Source organism: Trichosurus vulpecula, chromosome 3 (genome assembly GCF_011100635.1).
Source record: "Trichosurus vulpecula isolate mTriVul1 chromosome 3, mTriVul1.pri, whole genome shotgun sequence".
Classification (NCBI taxonomy): domain Eukaryota; kingdom Metazoa; phylum Chordata; class Mammalia; order Diprotodontia; family Phalangeridae; genus Trichosurus; species Trichosurus vulpecula.
Window position 1 is genome coordinate 266540425 of NC_050575.1, and position 18692 is coordinate 266559116.

The 18692-nt window shown below is 36.1% G+C and overlaps 1 protein-coding gene across 4 annotated transcripts in view; it reads right to left on the reverse strand.

Moving 5' to 3' along the window:
• Nucleotides 1-3372: 3372 nt before the first annotated feature.
• MKKS (McKusick-Kaufman syndrome) overlaps nt 3373-18692 on the reverse strand; it is a 35719-nt gene continuing 20399 nt past the window's right edge. For all 4 annotated transcript variants that reach the window (XM_036750954.1, XM_036750956.1, XM_036750955.1 and 1 more), the window contains 3 exons: nt 11034-11209; nt 9851-9961; nt 3373-4133 (listed from right to left, as the gene is read on the reverse strand). In XM_036750954.1, coding sequence (XP_036606849.1) covers nt 3696-4133; nt 9851-9961; nt 11034-11209 — 725 coding nt within the window. In that variant the 3' untranslated portion in view covers nt 3373-3695. The remainder of the gene's footprint in view (nt 4134-9850; nt 9962-11033; nt 11210-18692) is intronic.

The window sequence follows — 18692 nt, forward strand, 5'->3', positions numbered from 1 at the left end:
ATTTAATGGTACTCCATAAATATGTTTTCTCTTCCTTTCAAAACCCTAAATGAAAACTTTGTTAGATAGGCTGTGTTCTTTCTTCTTAAACACTGAATTGGGGGCCATTTCCAGTCGTCCTAATCTGTATCATGCCACTGGACCTATGTGGCTCTGGAGGAGGGAATGAAGCTGGTGACTCTGCACAGCCCTGCCTCACTTAAATCCAATTCACTTGCAAGTCACCTTCCTGATGTCATGGTACTCTTCGAAAACAAAGGACAAACGACGAGGTTTAGACACTACTGAGTTTCGAAGATGTGGCCTAGAGGAAAGAATCTAAATGAACTATGGAATAACATAGGCGGTAAATGGAAATATTTAACTACTTGTAAAAATTACCCAGGATATCAGATGTTTAAAATAATCCCTTTTCACCAGGGCTAGAGATAAGCATATTTTGACAGCTGAAATACTGTTCTGTATGAGATGTTTAGTCTCCTTGACAATTTCTCCACAGATGATATTTATCTGAAATGATTAGCTTAACTAATTGGACTCCCCCAGGGAACTACACTGATTATGTAACCATATTTTATATGTAATACTCTCTAACAACAATATCAATGTGTCATCAAACAATGTGATTTTGTTTTAAGAATTGCTCAAAGAATAGCTCTTTTTTCCCTAAGAATACTAAAGATTATCGATAGCATTTGTGAAGTTTTAGGTAGTGTGCATCATATTGTTTATTAAGCTTTGTATTTCTTTTCTACCTTGTGGAGTACTATTATCTTTATTATCTAAATTAAATGAACCTAGGGGTAATCTGATAACAAATGATCTTAGTAATGGGCGATTTAAGCACATGGGTGTGGCAGGGAAGCCATGCTTCCCCAAATGGCTAACAATTTATCAAGTCTAACATGAAAAGATTCTTTATTACAAATCACAAATGGAAATATTAGATGAATACAGTATAAACATACTCTGCACAAGAGTATCTTAACTAATGTAATTTTTATTTATTGTGACTAATCACAATACAATTATGACTAAATTCCACCATAAAATCATGAAGTATCTTTGTAGTATTGTTTAACTGTTGGCAATAATTTATAAGATTGCTCCTCTGGAATTAACTGCCCCTTTAATCCTATTTTATCCAACACTGTGGTATCTAAGAACCAGTTTAGGACATTAGGTTGGGCATATGCCTGTTAAAAATGGTGATTTTAATTTATTTCAGAGTCCCCAGAGGCTTTTGCTGTATCCTACTGGTTTTTGATGAATAAGATTTCAGGCTCTGTAGGCTTTCCTTTGGCTCAATGATTGGAATGCTGCTTCTAATGCTATCATATCCTCCTTAGTATATTGTTGAATAGTATATTGTAACTTTCTGGTTCTCTCTTGTTTTTGTTCTCTTGTTCCTTGCTTGTAGAATTCAAGTTTTCTTGTATTCATATCTGATATTTCTTCTCATCCAATATCCAGCCTTTAATTTCACTACCATTCACAAATCTGGTTTTAAGAAAGGTGTATTGGTAACTGAGATGGGACTTTTTTACTGTTTTCTCTTTTAGAAATGCTAAAGTAATTAAATGCCTTTGATTAAGCCTTACTAGGTGCAAAGCCCCAGGCCCACACCCTTTTGCTAACTAGATGCTAAACCCCAGGCCCATACCCTTTTGCTGACTAGGGGTGAATCCTTCGGGCCCTGACACGGTTATATAAGATCCAAGGTTGGACTTTGACTTTTGGGGCTCTCAGTCACTGGAAGAGTGGTGTGGGACTCTAGGCGGCTGCTTTAAGAGCCCCCCAGCTCGTATATGCAGATGTTAATGCTTTCCTGGTAACTATGAATTGTGATTTGGTCCGTTTATATTGTGTATGTAATTTGTTTGTACTTGTTCTGAAGTTTAGGTTGCTGGGTTTTCCTCCTGAACTAAGTGAATGATATTTGTATGTTTAATTAAAGTGAGACTGTTAACCCCTTAAAGTTACTTTCCTTAGTAAAGCATATCAGAGAACCTGCGTTAGCGGCCCTTCTGTCTGCTGGTTGTTGTTGGTTTTACATAGCCACAGCGGCTACTAGCCAAATTGTTGCTACAGAAGACAATCATTATTTACCCCCTAGGAATTCCCTGGAGCTTGCTAATGACAACAGAATATTGGGTAAAGTGGATCACAGCATGGTAATCCCTATATTTTTAAATGACGCTAATCCTTTTTCTAAAAGTGGACCTAGAATGCCTTGCCTCTACACTGGTTGTATGAGAAACAAGAAATTTGTGGGGGAAAGAACATTGTTCCTTTGTTTCCACTTTGAAGTTCATCTTCACTGGGAGGGCAGAGAAGATGCAAAAATAAGCTGTCAAGGGCTAAAATTATCTTTTGTGGGAATTTTTTCACTTGTGACTAAGAACCTCAGAGAACTACTTTTTAGAAAACTATTTTCCTTCCTTTCTCTTTTAACTTTTGATAGTAAAAGGGGCTTTAGAGAAGCTTTAGAGAAGCATTTTGTGAAACCTCTAAGCTTGGCTAATTTTTCAATAAACATAATGGCGATTTGTGAAGATCAAAAGCATTTCTGCGAGTACTTTTATTCTTTCTTTACTCTGCTTCTGGCCTGAAGCCAATTTTATTTATTTTTTTTTTTGAGTTATGGGAATCTGGGAAGGAAGCGTTTTAAAATTCAATCCCATTTATTCACAACTAGGAACACAAACACTTGACAAGATTATAAAATGTTTCCCTATACTTTCATATACCACAGATGAAAACATGCCATTTCTTCTACCTATTCAGTGAATTCAGTGCTCTTCTTCCACCTGGCACTCACTGTTGACAACTCCCTTTCCTGACATTCTTTGTGAAATATTAGCACTTCTGTTTGGACTATAGGTCATGTAAGCAAATTTTCTTTATATTAAAACTATTCACCAATTTTTTCATATGTTCTTTTCACTATAATTTTTAACTTCTTTATGGTCCTTTCTCAAGTCCCACAGGAATGTCAATTCTCTATTTCCTTCCTGTGTTTCTGTCACTGTTTCAGTCACTCCTCCCACTTTAAATCCTAAGGCATTAAAAAAATTATTTCAACATCTGCTTATCATTATAGATTTTCCAAGAAGTGAGAATTGTGATACAAAAAAGCTACGTTGTCAAATATGATCTTACATTAAAGTTATCATCTCTATGTACCTATTCTCAGCTAACTGATATCTGAACAACAGACTACTCAGTGTGGACAGATTTCATATTTTTTAGACTGGACAAGAATATTATTGCTTGGGGTAAATTTAATATTTAAATGTTGTACAGAATTAGTAATACATGATGAATATCTGTAATAGTCACATCAAAACTGGAATAAGAACAAGGCAATGCTTTTCTTTATTTCATATTTATTGAAAGATAAATCTAAATAAGGAAACATTAGAATAAAGTAAAATGTTGTACAGTATCCACTACCTTTACATAGTTATTAAAGTTCCTTTAAATACTTTGTAGGCTTACTGTTAGGTTCATACCTCCACTTAAGTTATAATTTTGTTCACTTTAAATGTCCACATCAAATGAGTTCATGAAATGAACATAAAAGGGTAAAAAAAAATCAAGCTTTTCAGAGTGACTATACATGGTCAATAATTTGTCTACCTTGAGCCTTTTTTCACATAAACATACTTTTCAAAATGCGCTTGAAATTTGGATCAGTTTTTATCTTCAATGATGTATGACAGATCCAAAATCAAACTGGCTGTCTCCACAGCAACTTGTAGGCCATGCAGCTTTGCAGTAAAACAGTCCAAAGTCAGATGACCAGTGGAGTTTGTGGCTTGCTGGATAGAAGAGTTTTGCGAAGCAAAAGAATGAACGCCTTGTAAGAGGCACCAGTTTAGTTCTTCCTGGTTACCATAGAGTCCACAACCACATTTTGAAACCAAATCCTGCCATTTCATATTTGAGGGAAAATCTGGTTGAATTGACCAAAAGTGTCCATACGTCCTATCGGTAAGAATTTTACCCTTATCATGCTCTAGAGAGCAAGCAACAGATTGTAGTGCATTGCAAAATGCATTAACAACTATTTTATATTCTGCTTGTGTACAGTCATTGACTTTGAGAATGCATTCTGGAACACTGATACCCTGAAACGAAATAAAGGCATTGCAAAGAGATACATGCAGTTAAACAACTGTTAAAAGATTGGCCAGTCTTGTAATTTTTCAAAAATTGTTGAGAATTTCGGTTGAAAATCTCATTAAAGTAACTTTTTTTTTTAAATTTAAATTTATTTATTTAACATATTTGGTTTTCAGCATTGATTTTCACAACAGTTTCATTAAAGTAACTTTTGCTATCAACTAATCCAATTGGCTGGAGCATATTACTAAGAGAGCTATGTGGGTCAGGCCATAATAGTTTTGTTCCATGGTAATGAAACCCATGTAGCACATAATCGTTGTCAGCCATCTCAAAGGCATGCATTAATCATTAGCTAAGGTTCTGAATGCAAGAGTGGAGATGGATTAGTGAAGATTTATCACTATCATTGGACAAAAATCAAATTCACTTATCCTTGCCAGAAGTGGTATCTTCACAGAAAAGGGATAGCACGTCATAATAATATGTTTTTGAGACATATGATAAAATTCCAGAAGGGTGATGCAAGTATTTTTGCACTGATTAATACTTTTATAAACAAATGCAATGATTTACCCAAAATTGAGCCCCCAGGATTTGATAGTTTAAAAGTAAAAACTGAGGGGCATATTTACAGAAAGCAGTTCTGGGACACACGAATGCCTAGGTTCAAGTCCTACCTCTGATGCATACTTGCTGGGTGACCCTGGGCGAATCACTTACTCTCTCACTGCTTTAGGCAAGTCTTTAAGACTACAAGGTGCTGACATGCATTGGTATGAAGTGTTTCCTCACCTGGAAGCTCCTTATATCAATGAAATCATAGGTACAGACCCTATCCCTATTTAATTTTCAATCTGAGTTGGAACAGGAGGTGAAAATTTAAAAATATTCAGGGATCAATTTTCAAGGAAAGATTCCTATAAGAATGGAAAATATCTTGAAAGGTTATCACCACCAAAAATAGTGACAACCAAGACTTTGTAATCTTCATGAGCATAGGCTATACACATTTCAGAGGTATACCTGAAAATATAAAAAGGGATGGGCAAGTCTTTGTAGGTTATTCCTATAGAAGACTATATCTTTACAATAATACAATTGATTTAGTAATACAGAGAATATCAGATGTCTCCATGCTTACTGTTCTAGTGCCCTAAACACTACATAGTCTTTTCATTGATATTTAGAGTCACACATTTTCAGACAAAGCCAACATGTGGTTTTGTGTTGTATGACTATGTTTATTTGTTACAAGGGGGGTATGTATTCATTTTTCATTGTGTGTGTGTGTGTGTGTGTGTGTGTGTGTGAGAATAGTGATAGTGATACCACAAAAGGAAAACAAGAATTGTGTCAATGAATCATTAAAAAAGGAAACTGAAGAGGGTAGGAGGATGTTCAGAAAAAGAAAAAGAAAAACAAGGCCATGTTGGAACTACTACATTATATCTGAATTCTACAAAAACAAAACAAAAAGCAAGTTGTAAATCATGGCAAAAAAAAAAAGGCAAACTGTACATAACAGAGGTTCGTAGTTTCATGTGCAATTCTCTTTTTTGTTTTTTTGCATGTTAAAATGTTTATTAATATTTTTAAAATTCATAGTAAGATTATTTTTAAAAAAATTTACAAAAAGATTTAGTCTCTCATAAGACATCAGCCTAGCAACCCAGAGAGGCAAAACCAAATAGATGAAAAATGCATGTTGCCTAGATTATGACATGCAGGTGGTTGAGTCCAGCCATCCCTCTGTAGAGCTGGGAAAAATATACAGATGGAAAATGACCAGGTTCCGGAATTAAAATAAGAAAAAAATAAGATTAATCAAATTTGGGAAGTTGAACAGAGCTTTCAAATACCTCAAAATGTTCAATGACATTACAAATATTTTTATATATATATATGTGTGTGTGTGTGTTTGTGTGTGTATACATATATATATATGTATTTTAAATACTAATATTCTTCTGGTGATGTTATATAGCTACAGCTGCTAGACTGCAATGATCTTAAATGAATCAAATGGCAGGGGATCCAAAAGGCAATGAAAAGGGGCAGAGAGGACCTATGGAGGCAGCAAAAACATACCATGTCACTTTTTACAAGCAAGTTGAAATATATCAAGGACATGCATGATTAGGAAAGGGAAGTGAGCTGGTCATATACTGAGAACAAGGGGTAACAGATGGATAGCCCAAGTATTGCCACAGTATTCATAAAATACAAAAAAGATCTAGAGAAAGGCATCAACTAGATGCTCTTTGGAAAATTTATGGATGAAAATGAACAATAATTATGCTGGATAAAAAGGTATGGATGTATCTACCCTGGTGGAAGAAAGTGTCCACTGATAACATGGTGCTGAATTTTTTAAAATATATGATAAGCCCTACAGGAACAAAGACAGACAGGAATGAATTAATGTATGAATAAAGGATTTGCTGAGTGCCTACGATATGCATAGTACTATACTAGGTGCTGGAGATAGAAATAGATAAATCAAACACTCCCTGGTCTCAAGGAGCCTGCATTCTGATGGGGGAGGGTAGAGCTGGATCATGAAATAAAAGAGCTTACAAATTACTGAGAAGGAAAAAAAAAATCATGTATACCAGTAACTATGATTTATGGGAGAATATAATAAAGGCAGAGGAGAGGTTTAGGTAAAATGCTAGGAGAAATATGAGGGAAAGATCACTTTCAGATGGAGAAATGAGGTGCCCAGGTACAGAAACATAGAATTTTGGAGTTGGAAGAGATCTTAGAGGCGATCTAGTCTATATGTTTCTGAACAAGGGAAAAGATGACCAACAAATGGTCATCTAATCTTTACCTGAAGATCTTTTTCTAGTTTCAACATGTGGCACACTATACTTTCTCCAAAAAGCTACCATTGACTACTCTAATCTCATTTGAATATAGTTATTTCAAATACATCAGAGTCCATTCAGTATGTTAATTTATATTCATTTTATACTTTGTGGGTAAAAATTCTTATAGTTTTTATATTTTTCTATCAGTTTGGGAATTTAAAGATTCATGACTTTAAAATCTTCCCCTTCCTCTGAAACATCTAATGGATAATCTCTGCACACAGTAATCTCTAAAGAAATATTATGGCTGACCTACGACTGAATAGCAGACATAGAGAAAACTCTCCTAGATCCATTTCCAAATGAATAACATAGATATTCCTTAAATTAGATAATCATATAACTCTTAACATTGTTGAGGATTTTGTTTCTTGGTTGATTAAATATTTTGGTCAACAGTTATGTATATCATTTATATTACCAATGTTTAAGGAAGCATAATAAAATCACATATATGTAATACTAATTATACTGAGATTCAAAAGGCATTTCATTATCTTGTGATGTCTCACTAAGTATATGTTTTTGAATCCAGTAGAAATTCTATAAATAAATGTTTGTTAAACTGAACTGCACTGTACATGCGCAGAATTATTAAAGAATTTCAGTTCATAGTATTTAGAACTCACATCTACTAAAACCAACATTATCTGGAAGTACAGGAGATGAGATATCCTAAAAGGGCTAAATTGCTGGGCATGATACTTTGGTATACTGATATTAGATGTGATGTGCGCACTTAAACACCCCAAATTTCCTCTGTTGAGCACATACCCTTTGACAACATATTGCCTCAAATCTTTTACCCACGCCAATCCATCCTACACTGTTGCCAAAATGACTTTCACTAAGTTTAGATCTGACCACACTAGGACATGTAGGATAAAATAAAAAACTACTCTGTTTAGCCTTTAAAGCCCATCACAACTTTGAGTCCAACCTCTCTTTCCATCCTCGTTGTACACTACTCCTCACTCCATCTTCTACAACCCTGCTTTTGAGCAACTTTCTTCCATATTTTAAGAGACACTCCTTTTGTACCATCTTTCACCTCATAGCAAGATGCAGCTCAAGTACCAACTTCTGCAGGAAGGTTCTCATGTTCCCTTTCCTTGCTAATGCCTCCTTCCCAAAAAACCTTGTATTTTAACTATTTTGTGCCTGCTTATATTTATTTACTTTATAGTGATTCTGTACATATTTATATACATACTTGTTATCTTCCCCATTAGAATGTAAGCTCATTGAAAGAAGGGATTGTTTCATTCTTTGTACAGATATCTCAATGACCTGGCATACAGTAGGTGTGTAATAAATACTTGAATATTTTTTTTAAAATCAGCAATATAAATTTATACAATTTGAGTGACAAAAAATATATACTATAAAAAAGTTTCTAAACAAAGTTTCATAATTAGTGATTGTAAATTTGGGTACTTGGCAAAGTGCTAACAAAATCTAATTAGCAGTTCTTGGTCATGCTGGGTCCCAAAGACACCTCCAACCCCTCTGCTTAGACAGTGACATAGCTGAAAAGCCAAAGGGTTTGCAGATTCTGATGTTGGGTTGACTATAGGAATTGGCCCAGTGTAGTCTTCTGGCTCTCTTTCCAGTATTTATATCTGCCCTTCAAGGTTACAAGGATAAGCCTAGGGGGTTCAGGGAGTTGTGTCTAATTTTTTCCTACTGCTAGGCACTTGAACCCCCATCAGCTGCATCCTCCCCATTTGTGTAAGTCAGTTATTAATTCCATAGTTCCATTTAATCACTTAATACCCATTAGCTTTTACAAAAGGAAATTTTCTTTAAAGATTTATACATTTCCAAGTGTAAGCATTTTCTCCAGCACTGGGGGGCACATTCTCCCTTACACCACTTTGGTCTTTGGGGGAAGATTAATTGATTCTTGTTCACTGAAAATTACAATTGGAATCACCTCAGTCAAGTATTAACTTGGGGAATAGGGGCCACAGAACCAGATGAATAGCTGCAATGTGGCACACAGCCATCCTAGGAAGGCTACATGGTATGATGAGAAGAACTGGAATTGAAGTGAGAACCCAGGTTTGTGACTTATTAACATGTGACCTTGGCCAAATGACACTGCCTCTCTAAACCTTATTTCTTCATCTGTAACTTAAGAGAACTAGACTACATGATCTCTGAGGTCTCTTCAAGCTCTAAATCTATGATTTATGAGTAAGGTATCAGCATTAAATGTGTAGGGACTTAATAATCACTTTTTAAAAATGGATTTATGAAATATTCATAACATTCCATAGGATCTCTTCTTTGCTTCCCTGGTATTATCTATTGAGGAATCATGATATATACTGAATCATGAAATACTGGGAAAGAGTTAGGAAGACTTGGGTTCAAATTCTGATGTGGGCCTGGGCAAATCCTTTAATTTCTCAGGACTTAAGGTTTTTCACCTGTAAAGTGAGGGGCTTAGACTTAATGTCCTCCAAGATCCCTTCACACTCTAAATCTATGGTCCTATGATCCAATTTAACCACCTCAATGAACAAAAGTAGGATTCAGAAAAGCTCAGGGATTTGTTCAAAGTCATAAGAGGAGGAAGCAGAAGGTGGTATTCAAATCTAGGTCATAAAACTCCCAATACAATGTATTTCCTACAATAGCATGTTGTTTAAGGGGGTTTGTTGTATGGAGAACCTACTCAAGTGATTTGGTTATTCACTAATAAGGAGAACTCCGTAGTGTAATCCAGCTGATTGAGAAACTTACTCATGAGGGGGTTGAAATTATACCCACAATCTAAAAAAAATGTAAAACTAGTACAAATGTGGCTAATCTCAAAAAATGAGTTAAGGCTTACTTACCTTATGTCTTATAAAGGAGGCCAAGTGAGTTTCAGTACAGCCACCTCCCAGCAAAGCCAAAGGTTCCCTGATTGTTAACTGTAAGATATGTTGTGCTGTTTGACACACAAGCTGAAAAACAGATATGCATCCACCAACGTCAGAAGTTGTTATCACTCCTAAAAAGAAAAGAAAGCCCAAACCAAAAAAACTTTCAAAGGAACACATGACAGACTCAATAATCCAACTGCAATTTTCAAGGGACAAGAGTAAGTGCTGACATGGTTCAAATGCCAACTGAAATGGTTTTGGCCAACAAATAATAGAAGCTGCGAACATGTGCTTGCTTTAGGGCAATAGAATATTCATCTCTTTCATGACAGGTAACATGGTATAGTAGAAAGGGACCTTTTCTTGGAGTTGAGGTCTGGGTTTGAATCCTGTCTCTCATGCTGAATACCTGTGTTAGGACAGACAAGTCACTCAAAGGCTCTGAGCCTCAGGCTCCTCATCTTTAAAGTAAATGCTTGTACTACCTACTTCACAAGGTTATTATAGGGAAAGAACTCTGTAATTTTTAAATGTTTTTTTAAATGTCAGTTATTGTTATATGCAAATAGGCTTCAAACAGGATGGTTTTTAAATGTTTAGAAACCAAAGTATTAAGGATACTTCTGTAACTTGACTAGACTCTTCTGGACAAGAGTACTCTACAGAAAATGTGGATCAGACTCTTTTTGAGCAGATACAGCCACAACCTTGAAGTAGGGATAGGAATGGAGCCTGGATCTGTTTTCATTGGCATAGGGAACCCGTGGAGGAGGACCCTCTAGCTAATAATGCGAGCAGCACCTTCTTGGCAAATTATCATCTCTAAAGAGTAGGTGACACACAGCCAGTATGTATCAGAGGCAGGATTTGAATTGAGGACCTCCTGGTTCTCTATCTACTGCACTGAACTGATTCTCAGTAACCTTGTGGTAACAAAGAAAATTACAGCCTTATGCAAAACAGTGATAAAATTGAATGGACTTATTTGAAGCAATTTTGTCTCTCTTACTTCTGCTATTTTTGTTCTTTGGTGACAACTGACAACATTGTGGAGAAAGAAGAGTTCATCGAAGGATAAAAACACCACAGTGCCCGTCTTATTTCCCTATTTAACTTCTGTGCTTAGATGGAGAATTCAAGACTCTTGACCTACCTTCAGTTCATTCCAGGCAGTCTCATTTCTGTTACAGAGAAGCAAACTGCAGACAGTTGAATCATTAGGAATTAAGTGAAAGTAGTGTTTTGAACCAAAGTTTGCGGAGCACAAATCCTTCACATATCCATAACTGGTAGGTGAGATAAAATTCAGAGAACCAATAGGTTGTGCACCTATTCAACAAAACAATTTAATTTGAGAACATTTTTTCTCACAAATGGGCTAAACATGAAGCTGGTTTTGTAAAAGACACTAACTACTAACACATTATATATTTATTTAAGGGGAAAGTGGGGAAGGATGTATCACTGTGAATTAAGTCTGAATTATATGCTATCATAAAAGAATGCAATTTTATTTGTTATATTTATTAGGAATGCTGTAGAAAGGATTCATGATTTTGGTAGACATTGGACTATATGGCCTCACATACTTAAAAGTGGGCTAATAAATTGTTAATGAGATGAGTTCCTTTGGGGATCAGAGTTTGCTGACTGATCTTACTGAGAGAGATTTTTAATAGAGACAAGGCAGAGAGGCATAGGGAGAAAGGATTTAGTCAGAAGTCTTGGTTCAAATATCAGCTTTGTTATTTGCTTTCTCTATGACCTTGAACAAGTAATTTCTACTCTTTGGGCCTCAAATTCCTCATCTGTGAAATGATGGGGTTGTATTAGGTGACCTCTGGACTTTCCAGGTATAAATCTATGATTCTGTGTTTCCCTTGCATTCTCATTTGAGTTATGACTTTCACTTTCAGTTAGTTCAGCTGCTTGAAGCATGGTGTTCATGGAGCTTTTTGGAGGTACTTAGTTTTGTCCCATTATAATTTTTCTTATTAATCTTTTTTTTAAAGATATTCACTGGACAGTAGTAAGCTTCAGTTCAGCTCCATCCAAGAAGACAAAAATGAAAACAGTTCCTAATTCAAGGAGCACACATTCTCCTGGAAAGATATAACATACAGATAAGTAAATACAAAATAAATTGAATAAGAGAATGCTAATAAATGGGGAATCATAGAAGGCTGCACAGAGAAGAAGGCACTGGAGCTCAACTCTTTAGGATGAACCCTTTGGACAGGAGGAGAGATTGGGAAACAGTAAGATTAGTCACCAAACTCAGATCCCCAAAAGATCAACAGTTTATTAGCCTACTTTTATAGTATATGAGGCCATCTAATTCAATGTCTGCCAAAGAGGCAAGAGGCAAAAGGTCAGGTTCAAGGAACAGCTAAGAGTTCAGGTAGGCTGGAACACAGCTCACATAGAGAAATAGGAAATAACCTTAGAAAGGCATGAAGGAACCAGACTCTGGAAAATCTTAAATGTTAGAAGGAACATTTTGTATTTTAAACCAAATATATTTAATAAGCACATTTCCCAAACTTTTAAAGAATTAATCATGTTTTAAAGTAGAAAAATCAATATAAAATGTGCATTATTAGAAAGATAATTTTACAACAATTTTATCCTTATAACCTCTCCATAACATTTGATCCTACAGGCTACCACTTCTTCCTGCAAATGTACTTTCTGAGTTTTTTTTATTACAATGTTCTCTACTTTCTTTCTACCCTGCTGACCAGTTCTCATTCTCCTTTGCTGAATTATCATCCATGTCAGCCATTATGTGCCTCCTTAGTATACACTCTCACCAAGGCACTGTCTTATTCTCTTCTCTCTGACATACTCTTAGTGACCTCAAAAGGTCCCATGGGTTTAATGATAATTTCTATGTGTAACATGGTACAGTAGACACAGACTTGTTTTATACTTCTATATATCCAACCCTAGTCTTGCTCCTTTAACTCCACTTCTGCTTCACTAACTGCCAATCTGACATTTGAAATTGGATGTGCCACACACATCTTGAAGGGAACATGTCCAAATTAGAACTCATTATTTTTTTCCCTTAAAACCAAACATCCCTATTTCTTTCCAGTGAGCAGTTATGCTCCTAATCACCCAGTTTGTAATCCTCAACTCCTCTTTCTCCCCTCCATCCTACACATCCAATTAGTTGTCAAGTCTTGTTGCTTTTTACCTTCACAACAGCTCTTCTTTCTTTCTATTCACAGACACTCCACCCAGGTTCAGGTCCCCATCACTTATCTCCTGGAATACTATCAAAAGTCTCCTAAATGATCTTCCTGCCTTAAGTTTCTCCTTTCTTCATACACCCTACATACATTTGAAAAATTATTTTCCTTAGGCACTGGTATGACAATGTTGCTATCTCTATTCAATAAACTCCAGTGGTACTGATTTTGACCTTTGAGCCAAATACAAAATACAGAAAGCTAATATAGAAATAACATTAATGTTGGCAAATAATCCTATATTGTCTCTCAAAATAACATCCAATTTATTTTTGTTGTTATTCAATACTTTCCACATCTGACACTCTAAACCATAGTTGGGCATGGGTCTAACCATGTTACTTTCCTGCTCAAAATACTTCAGTAGATCCCTATTATCTCTAAATTGTCCCTGTATTGTCTACAAACTACTTAGTTTGTCATTAAGAGGTAGGTTAAAAGGGAGGATAATACAGGGGAAGGAATTCACAAGCAAATAAACTTCCTGATCATGAGGGAGGATTAAAAGAAAAAATGAAAACTGTAAATAAAAGAGATGGCTATCAGTTGGGGAATGGCTGAATAAAATGTGTTATAACTGTAATGAAATATTATTATGTTGTAAGAAATTACAAAAGAGATGATTATACAAAACCCTGAGAAACATGAACTTAGACGAAATGCAAAGTGAAGTGAAGGAACCAGAGTAATTTATACAATGTCAAAACTGTAGAGAAAAACAAATTTGAAAGACCCAAGAACATTGATCAAAGCAAAAACTAATCACATCTCTAAAGGACTTAGGCAGAAGCACATTATTCACCTCCTGATAGAGAAGCAATGGACTCAAGGTGTAGGAAAAGACATACATTTTTGGACATGGTCATTATGTGGCTTCATTTGAATTGACTGTGGCTTGTTAACTACAAAGACTTTGATTTGTTTTCTTTCTGTTTTTAATTGGGGGTTGGTGGGCAGGTGGTTAGCAATAGTGATGGCAAAAAAAAAAAGAAAGAAAGAAAAAGAGAAGGAAAAAAAAAGGAGGGCCACTAAAACATTTATAGTAGGGCACATAAGAAAATAGAAGGAAGTTCAGAATGAAGGGCAGGTAGGTGGCAGAAATGCAAACATGGATAGTGCTAGACCTGGAATCAGGAAGACCTGATTTCAAGTACAGCCTCTAACACTTATTAGCTGTCTGACTTTGGGCATGTCACTTAACTACTGTCTACCTCAGTTTCCTCATCTGTAAAGGGGGATAATAATATCATTTTTCCCAGGGTTTTTGTGAAGATACAATAATATTTTTAAAGCACTTTGTAAACTTTAAAGCATTATATAATTCCTATTTGTTGTTACTATTATTCAGAAGCACAGTCAAGCAGGACAAGGTAATTTTACTTATTTTTAAGGTAAGATATTTTAATCATAAAATTACAACAGCAAATAATTAACTCAGACCAAAGAAAATCCACAGAAATTACTTTAAACAGTGGAACATATCTCCACACATATTTCTATCAGAATTAGGAGCACCATCCAAACATCTTCAACTACTATTCTTAATTAAAATTATTTTTTATTGGAATGGAGTTGTAATGGAAGTGCCTTGAAGACTTAAGCATATGTAGATATTTTGTAACTGTTTTGGTCTGCTAACCTAGACCATACATAGAAATCTTTTCCGATTTGTTGCCAAAACATGAACTGGATGTGCTGTCCAAAATACTTGGTTAGTTTTGGCCATTCTTTTGTGCCACATTATTTTTGGCTATTCTCTCTTGGTTTGATGCCTTTGCTGATGATGTTCAGTAAGAGACAATTCTTTAAGGGGAAAGGTCTTAGGCCTTTTCTTTTCTGAGGCTGATAGGTGGCCCCAAGAAATAGGCTGTGGTTTAAGGTTTCTCTGAGTTTGTATTTTTCCACTTTAGGTGACAGGATTGAAGACTCTGACATTGTGAGTTGTTTTTTAAATTTAATCTTATTTATTTTTGTGTTACATTTTAAGTTCTGAATTGTCTCTCTCCCTCCTCCCCATCCCACATTAGAGAAAGCCATCATTTGACACAGACCTATAACATACTATACCTATAATATTTTTTTTAAAAAGCAAGCAGTATGGAAAAGAGATTTGCAGTTTCCCATATGATCTTGATATGCTTTCATTCATTTTATATATATAATTTTTTGGTGTTTAAGCTAGAATAAAATAGTTAAATTAATTTTTAAAAAAGAGCCATGTAGACTCTGTTCCCCACTCATTCATTATCTCTTTTCTTCCTTTACCCCAAATCCCCCTTCTCAACCACTGGAGCTTTCTTTCCTATCTTTAATCAAACCCTCAGCCTTACAACTTCCACTCTCAGGAAGGGGCAGCTACATGGCACAGTGGATAGAATGCTGGACCTGGAGTCAGGAAGACTCATTTTTGTGACCTGCATAAGTTACTTAACCCTGCTTGCTTCAGTTCACTCATCTGTAAAACGAGCTCTAGGAGGACATGACAAACCACCCCAGTACCTTTGCCAAGAAATCCCCAAAGGGGTCAATGAAGAGCTGGACTTGACTGAAAACTCTCAGGAGGTTGCAACCCATTTCCTGGACCTCTTTTTATACCAAATCCCAGGTTGGAACCCCACTGAAAACAATATTGTTACTCTTCCCACCTTTTTGTACAGTTATATAACTTTAATTTGACAGCTATTTCCAAAGGTTAGGAAGGACCCAGCACAATTTTGGGAAGAGTTAAAAACTGCTATAAATTGTTACAACCCAACTTGGACTAATGATCAATTAGTGAAATCTATTCCTCTTCATGTGCTGTTGTACAAAGCTGGAGAAAATCACAAATCTGCTAATTATGAGTCTACTACAAATTTTTGTTTTGTAACCTCAATTGGGCCTTCTCTGCAGCAAGGCAGATTTTCCTAATTGATTCAAAATTCCCACTTGGAAAAGTAGCTCTTCCCAATCTTTTCATCCCTTCTCAAACCTCCTCCCACCCTCTCCAGCTGAGAACCTTGTCTCATATTTCACTGAAAAAATAGAACTATGTGCTGAGAGCTCCTCTTCTCCCTTCCTCATCTTATTTTACTCAGTTGCTTTCTGGCACTCTCTCTTTTACCCATCTCCCATGAACACAAGTGAACCCATTCTATTCTGGCTTATCCATCAGATTGTCTCCTTTATCATCCCCACTTTTTCAATAAACTTCAATCTCTCAATGTCTACTGGCCAGCCACTTCTCTAGTGCCTAAACACATGCCCATGTTTCCCCTTCCTCAAAAAAAGCCTTCATTTAATCTATCCTTTCCTGCTAGCTAACATACTAGTTCTCCCTTCCTTTTACACTATATTCCTTGAGAAGACTGCGTACAACTGGTGTGTCTCCTTCCTTTCATTTCACTCTCTTAACTCTGTCATCTGGCTTCTATCATTCAACTGAAACTGCTGTCTTACAACTGATCTCTTATTTGACAAAGGGTGTTTTCTCAGTGCTAATCCTTTTTTACCTCCTCTTCTCCTTGATACTCTCTTGCTAATTTTTCATAGTTCTGCTGTCTCCTAGGGCTACTTCTTCCTACCTGACTTCTCAGTGTCCTTTACTAGATCATCTAAGTTGTACCTACTGTACCTACTAAACTTGGGTGTCTCCCAAGGCTCTCTCCAGGGCCCTCCTCTCTTCTTCCTTTATACTATTTTGCTTGATAATCTCATCAACTCCTATGGATCTATCATCTCTATGCAGATGATTCCAATTTTTAAAAAACCTAGCCCTAACTTCTCTTTTGAACTCCAGTAATACATCTCTAACAGCCTATTTGACATTTTAAACTGGATGTCCCATGAATAACTTAAACTCAACATATCCAAAACTGAACTCATTCTCTTACCATCTTTTAAGTCATTAAAGAGTATTGAGTTTGGCCATTCAACTGGTTTTGAATCCATCTAGCTATCATATTGTGTAACTTCCATTTTTCTATCTTTTCAATAATATTAGTATGAGATACCATATTCCTTTGTTAAAATCTAGATAAATCAATTAGATAGGCATTTATTAATTTACCACTATGTGCCAGGCACCATGCTAGGTGATGTCTATAGTTAACTATACCTATAGCATTTCCTGATCTACCAGTTTAGCAGCCATGTCACAAAAGAAACTGAAGTCTGGACCAACCTATTTTCAATGAAGCCATGCTAAATCTTTGGATTTAATGCTTTCTTTTCAGAGGATCATTAACTATCTTCTTGGTTGACCTATTAAAAATTTCCCCAGAAATCAAAGTCAAGCAAGCACAGTGATCCATCAACTATAGACTGTAAACTCTTATCTTTTTTGAAACTCAGGATATATTCTCTTTTCCAGTCTTGTAGTACCTCTCCCATTTTCCATGTTCTTTCAGCTATCATTAACAGTGGCTCAGCAGTTATACCTACCAGTTCTTTCAGTATTCAAATTAACCTGGGCCAATTGACTGGAGTTCATCAAGGACAGCTATACTCTTACTATATCCTTACTCATCTCGGGTACCCACTTTCAGTTATTTTTGTTCTCCTTTTCATAACAAGAGTAATTTTCCTTGGTATAGTAACAGAAATCAAGTAAGAAGTGAATAGCTTGCCTTTTCTGGAGTCAACATTCTAGCCCTTCTTTGATTTTTCTTTTCCCCAACAAAATTTCAAACAAAACAAAACTTGTCTTTGGTTTGTCTTGCTAGCTTCAGCTCATTCTGAGCCTTAGCATTCCTTATACGATTCTCTTAGGATCACGGAATACATTTTTGTATTCCTCCTGTTATCTCCTGAAAATCTGACTTGTTTGGTGAGTTTCTGATGCATACGTATCAGTCTCTACAGACAACTCAGTTTTCTTCCTCATACTTGTCTCATAAGATCATACAGATTTAGAGATAGAAGAGTGCTTTGAGGTAATCCTAGTCCATTCCACCAAACCATTTTTTGGTTATAAAGAAGTCAAGTGGCTTATGCAGCGAAACACAACTACTAAGTGTTTGTGGAAGGATCTGGATCTACGTCCTTCTAACTCCAAGTCCAATGGCCTTGCTGGACCAATATACCATGCTGCCTTGGTTTCCCATTATATCTCAATCTCCTTCTTCATAGTGTATCCATCCCTCTTGCACTGGCTACTCCTTCACAATATTGGTCCTTGGTATTCTACCTAGGCTTTCTCTGCATCTTCTGGTCCTCTAGATCATACTCTCTAACCATGGATATCCTCAGAGTTCTGTCCTGGGCCCTCTTCTCTTCTTCCTCTACATTACTTCACTAGGTGATCTCATCAACTCTCATGGATTTAACTGCCATCTCTATGCTGATGATTCTCAAATTTACCTTTCCTATACCAATCGCTCTGCTGACCTTCAATCTCACACCTCCAACTGCCTTTCAGACATCTCAAACTAGATATCCAGTAGATATCTTAAACTCAGTATGTCCAAAATGGAACTCATTATCTTTCCCCTTAAACCTCCCCTCCTCCTACCTTCCCTATTACTGTAGAGGGCAACACGATCCTTCAGGCTCATAACCTAAGAGTCATACTGGAT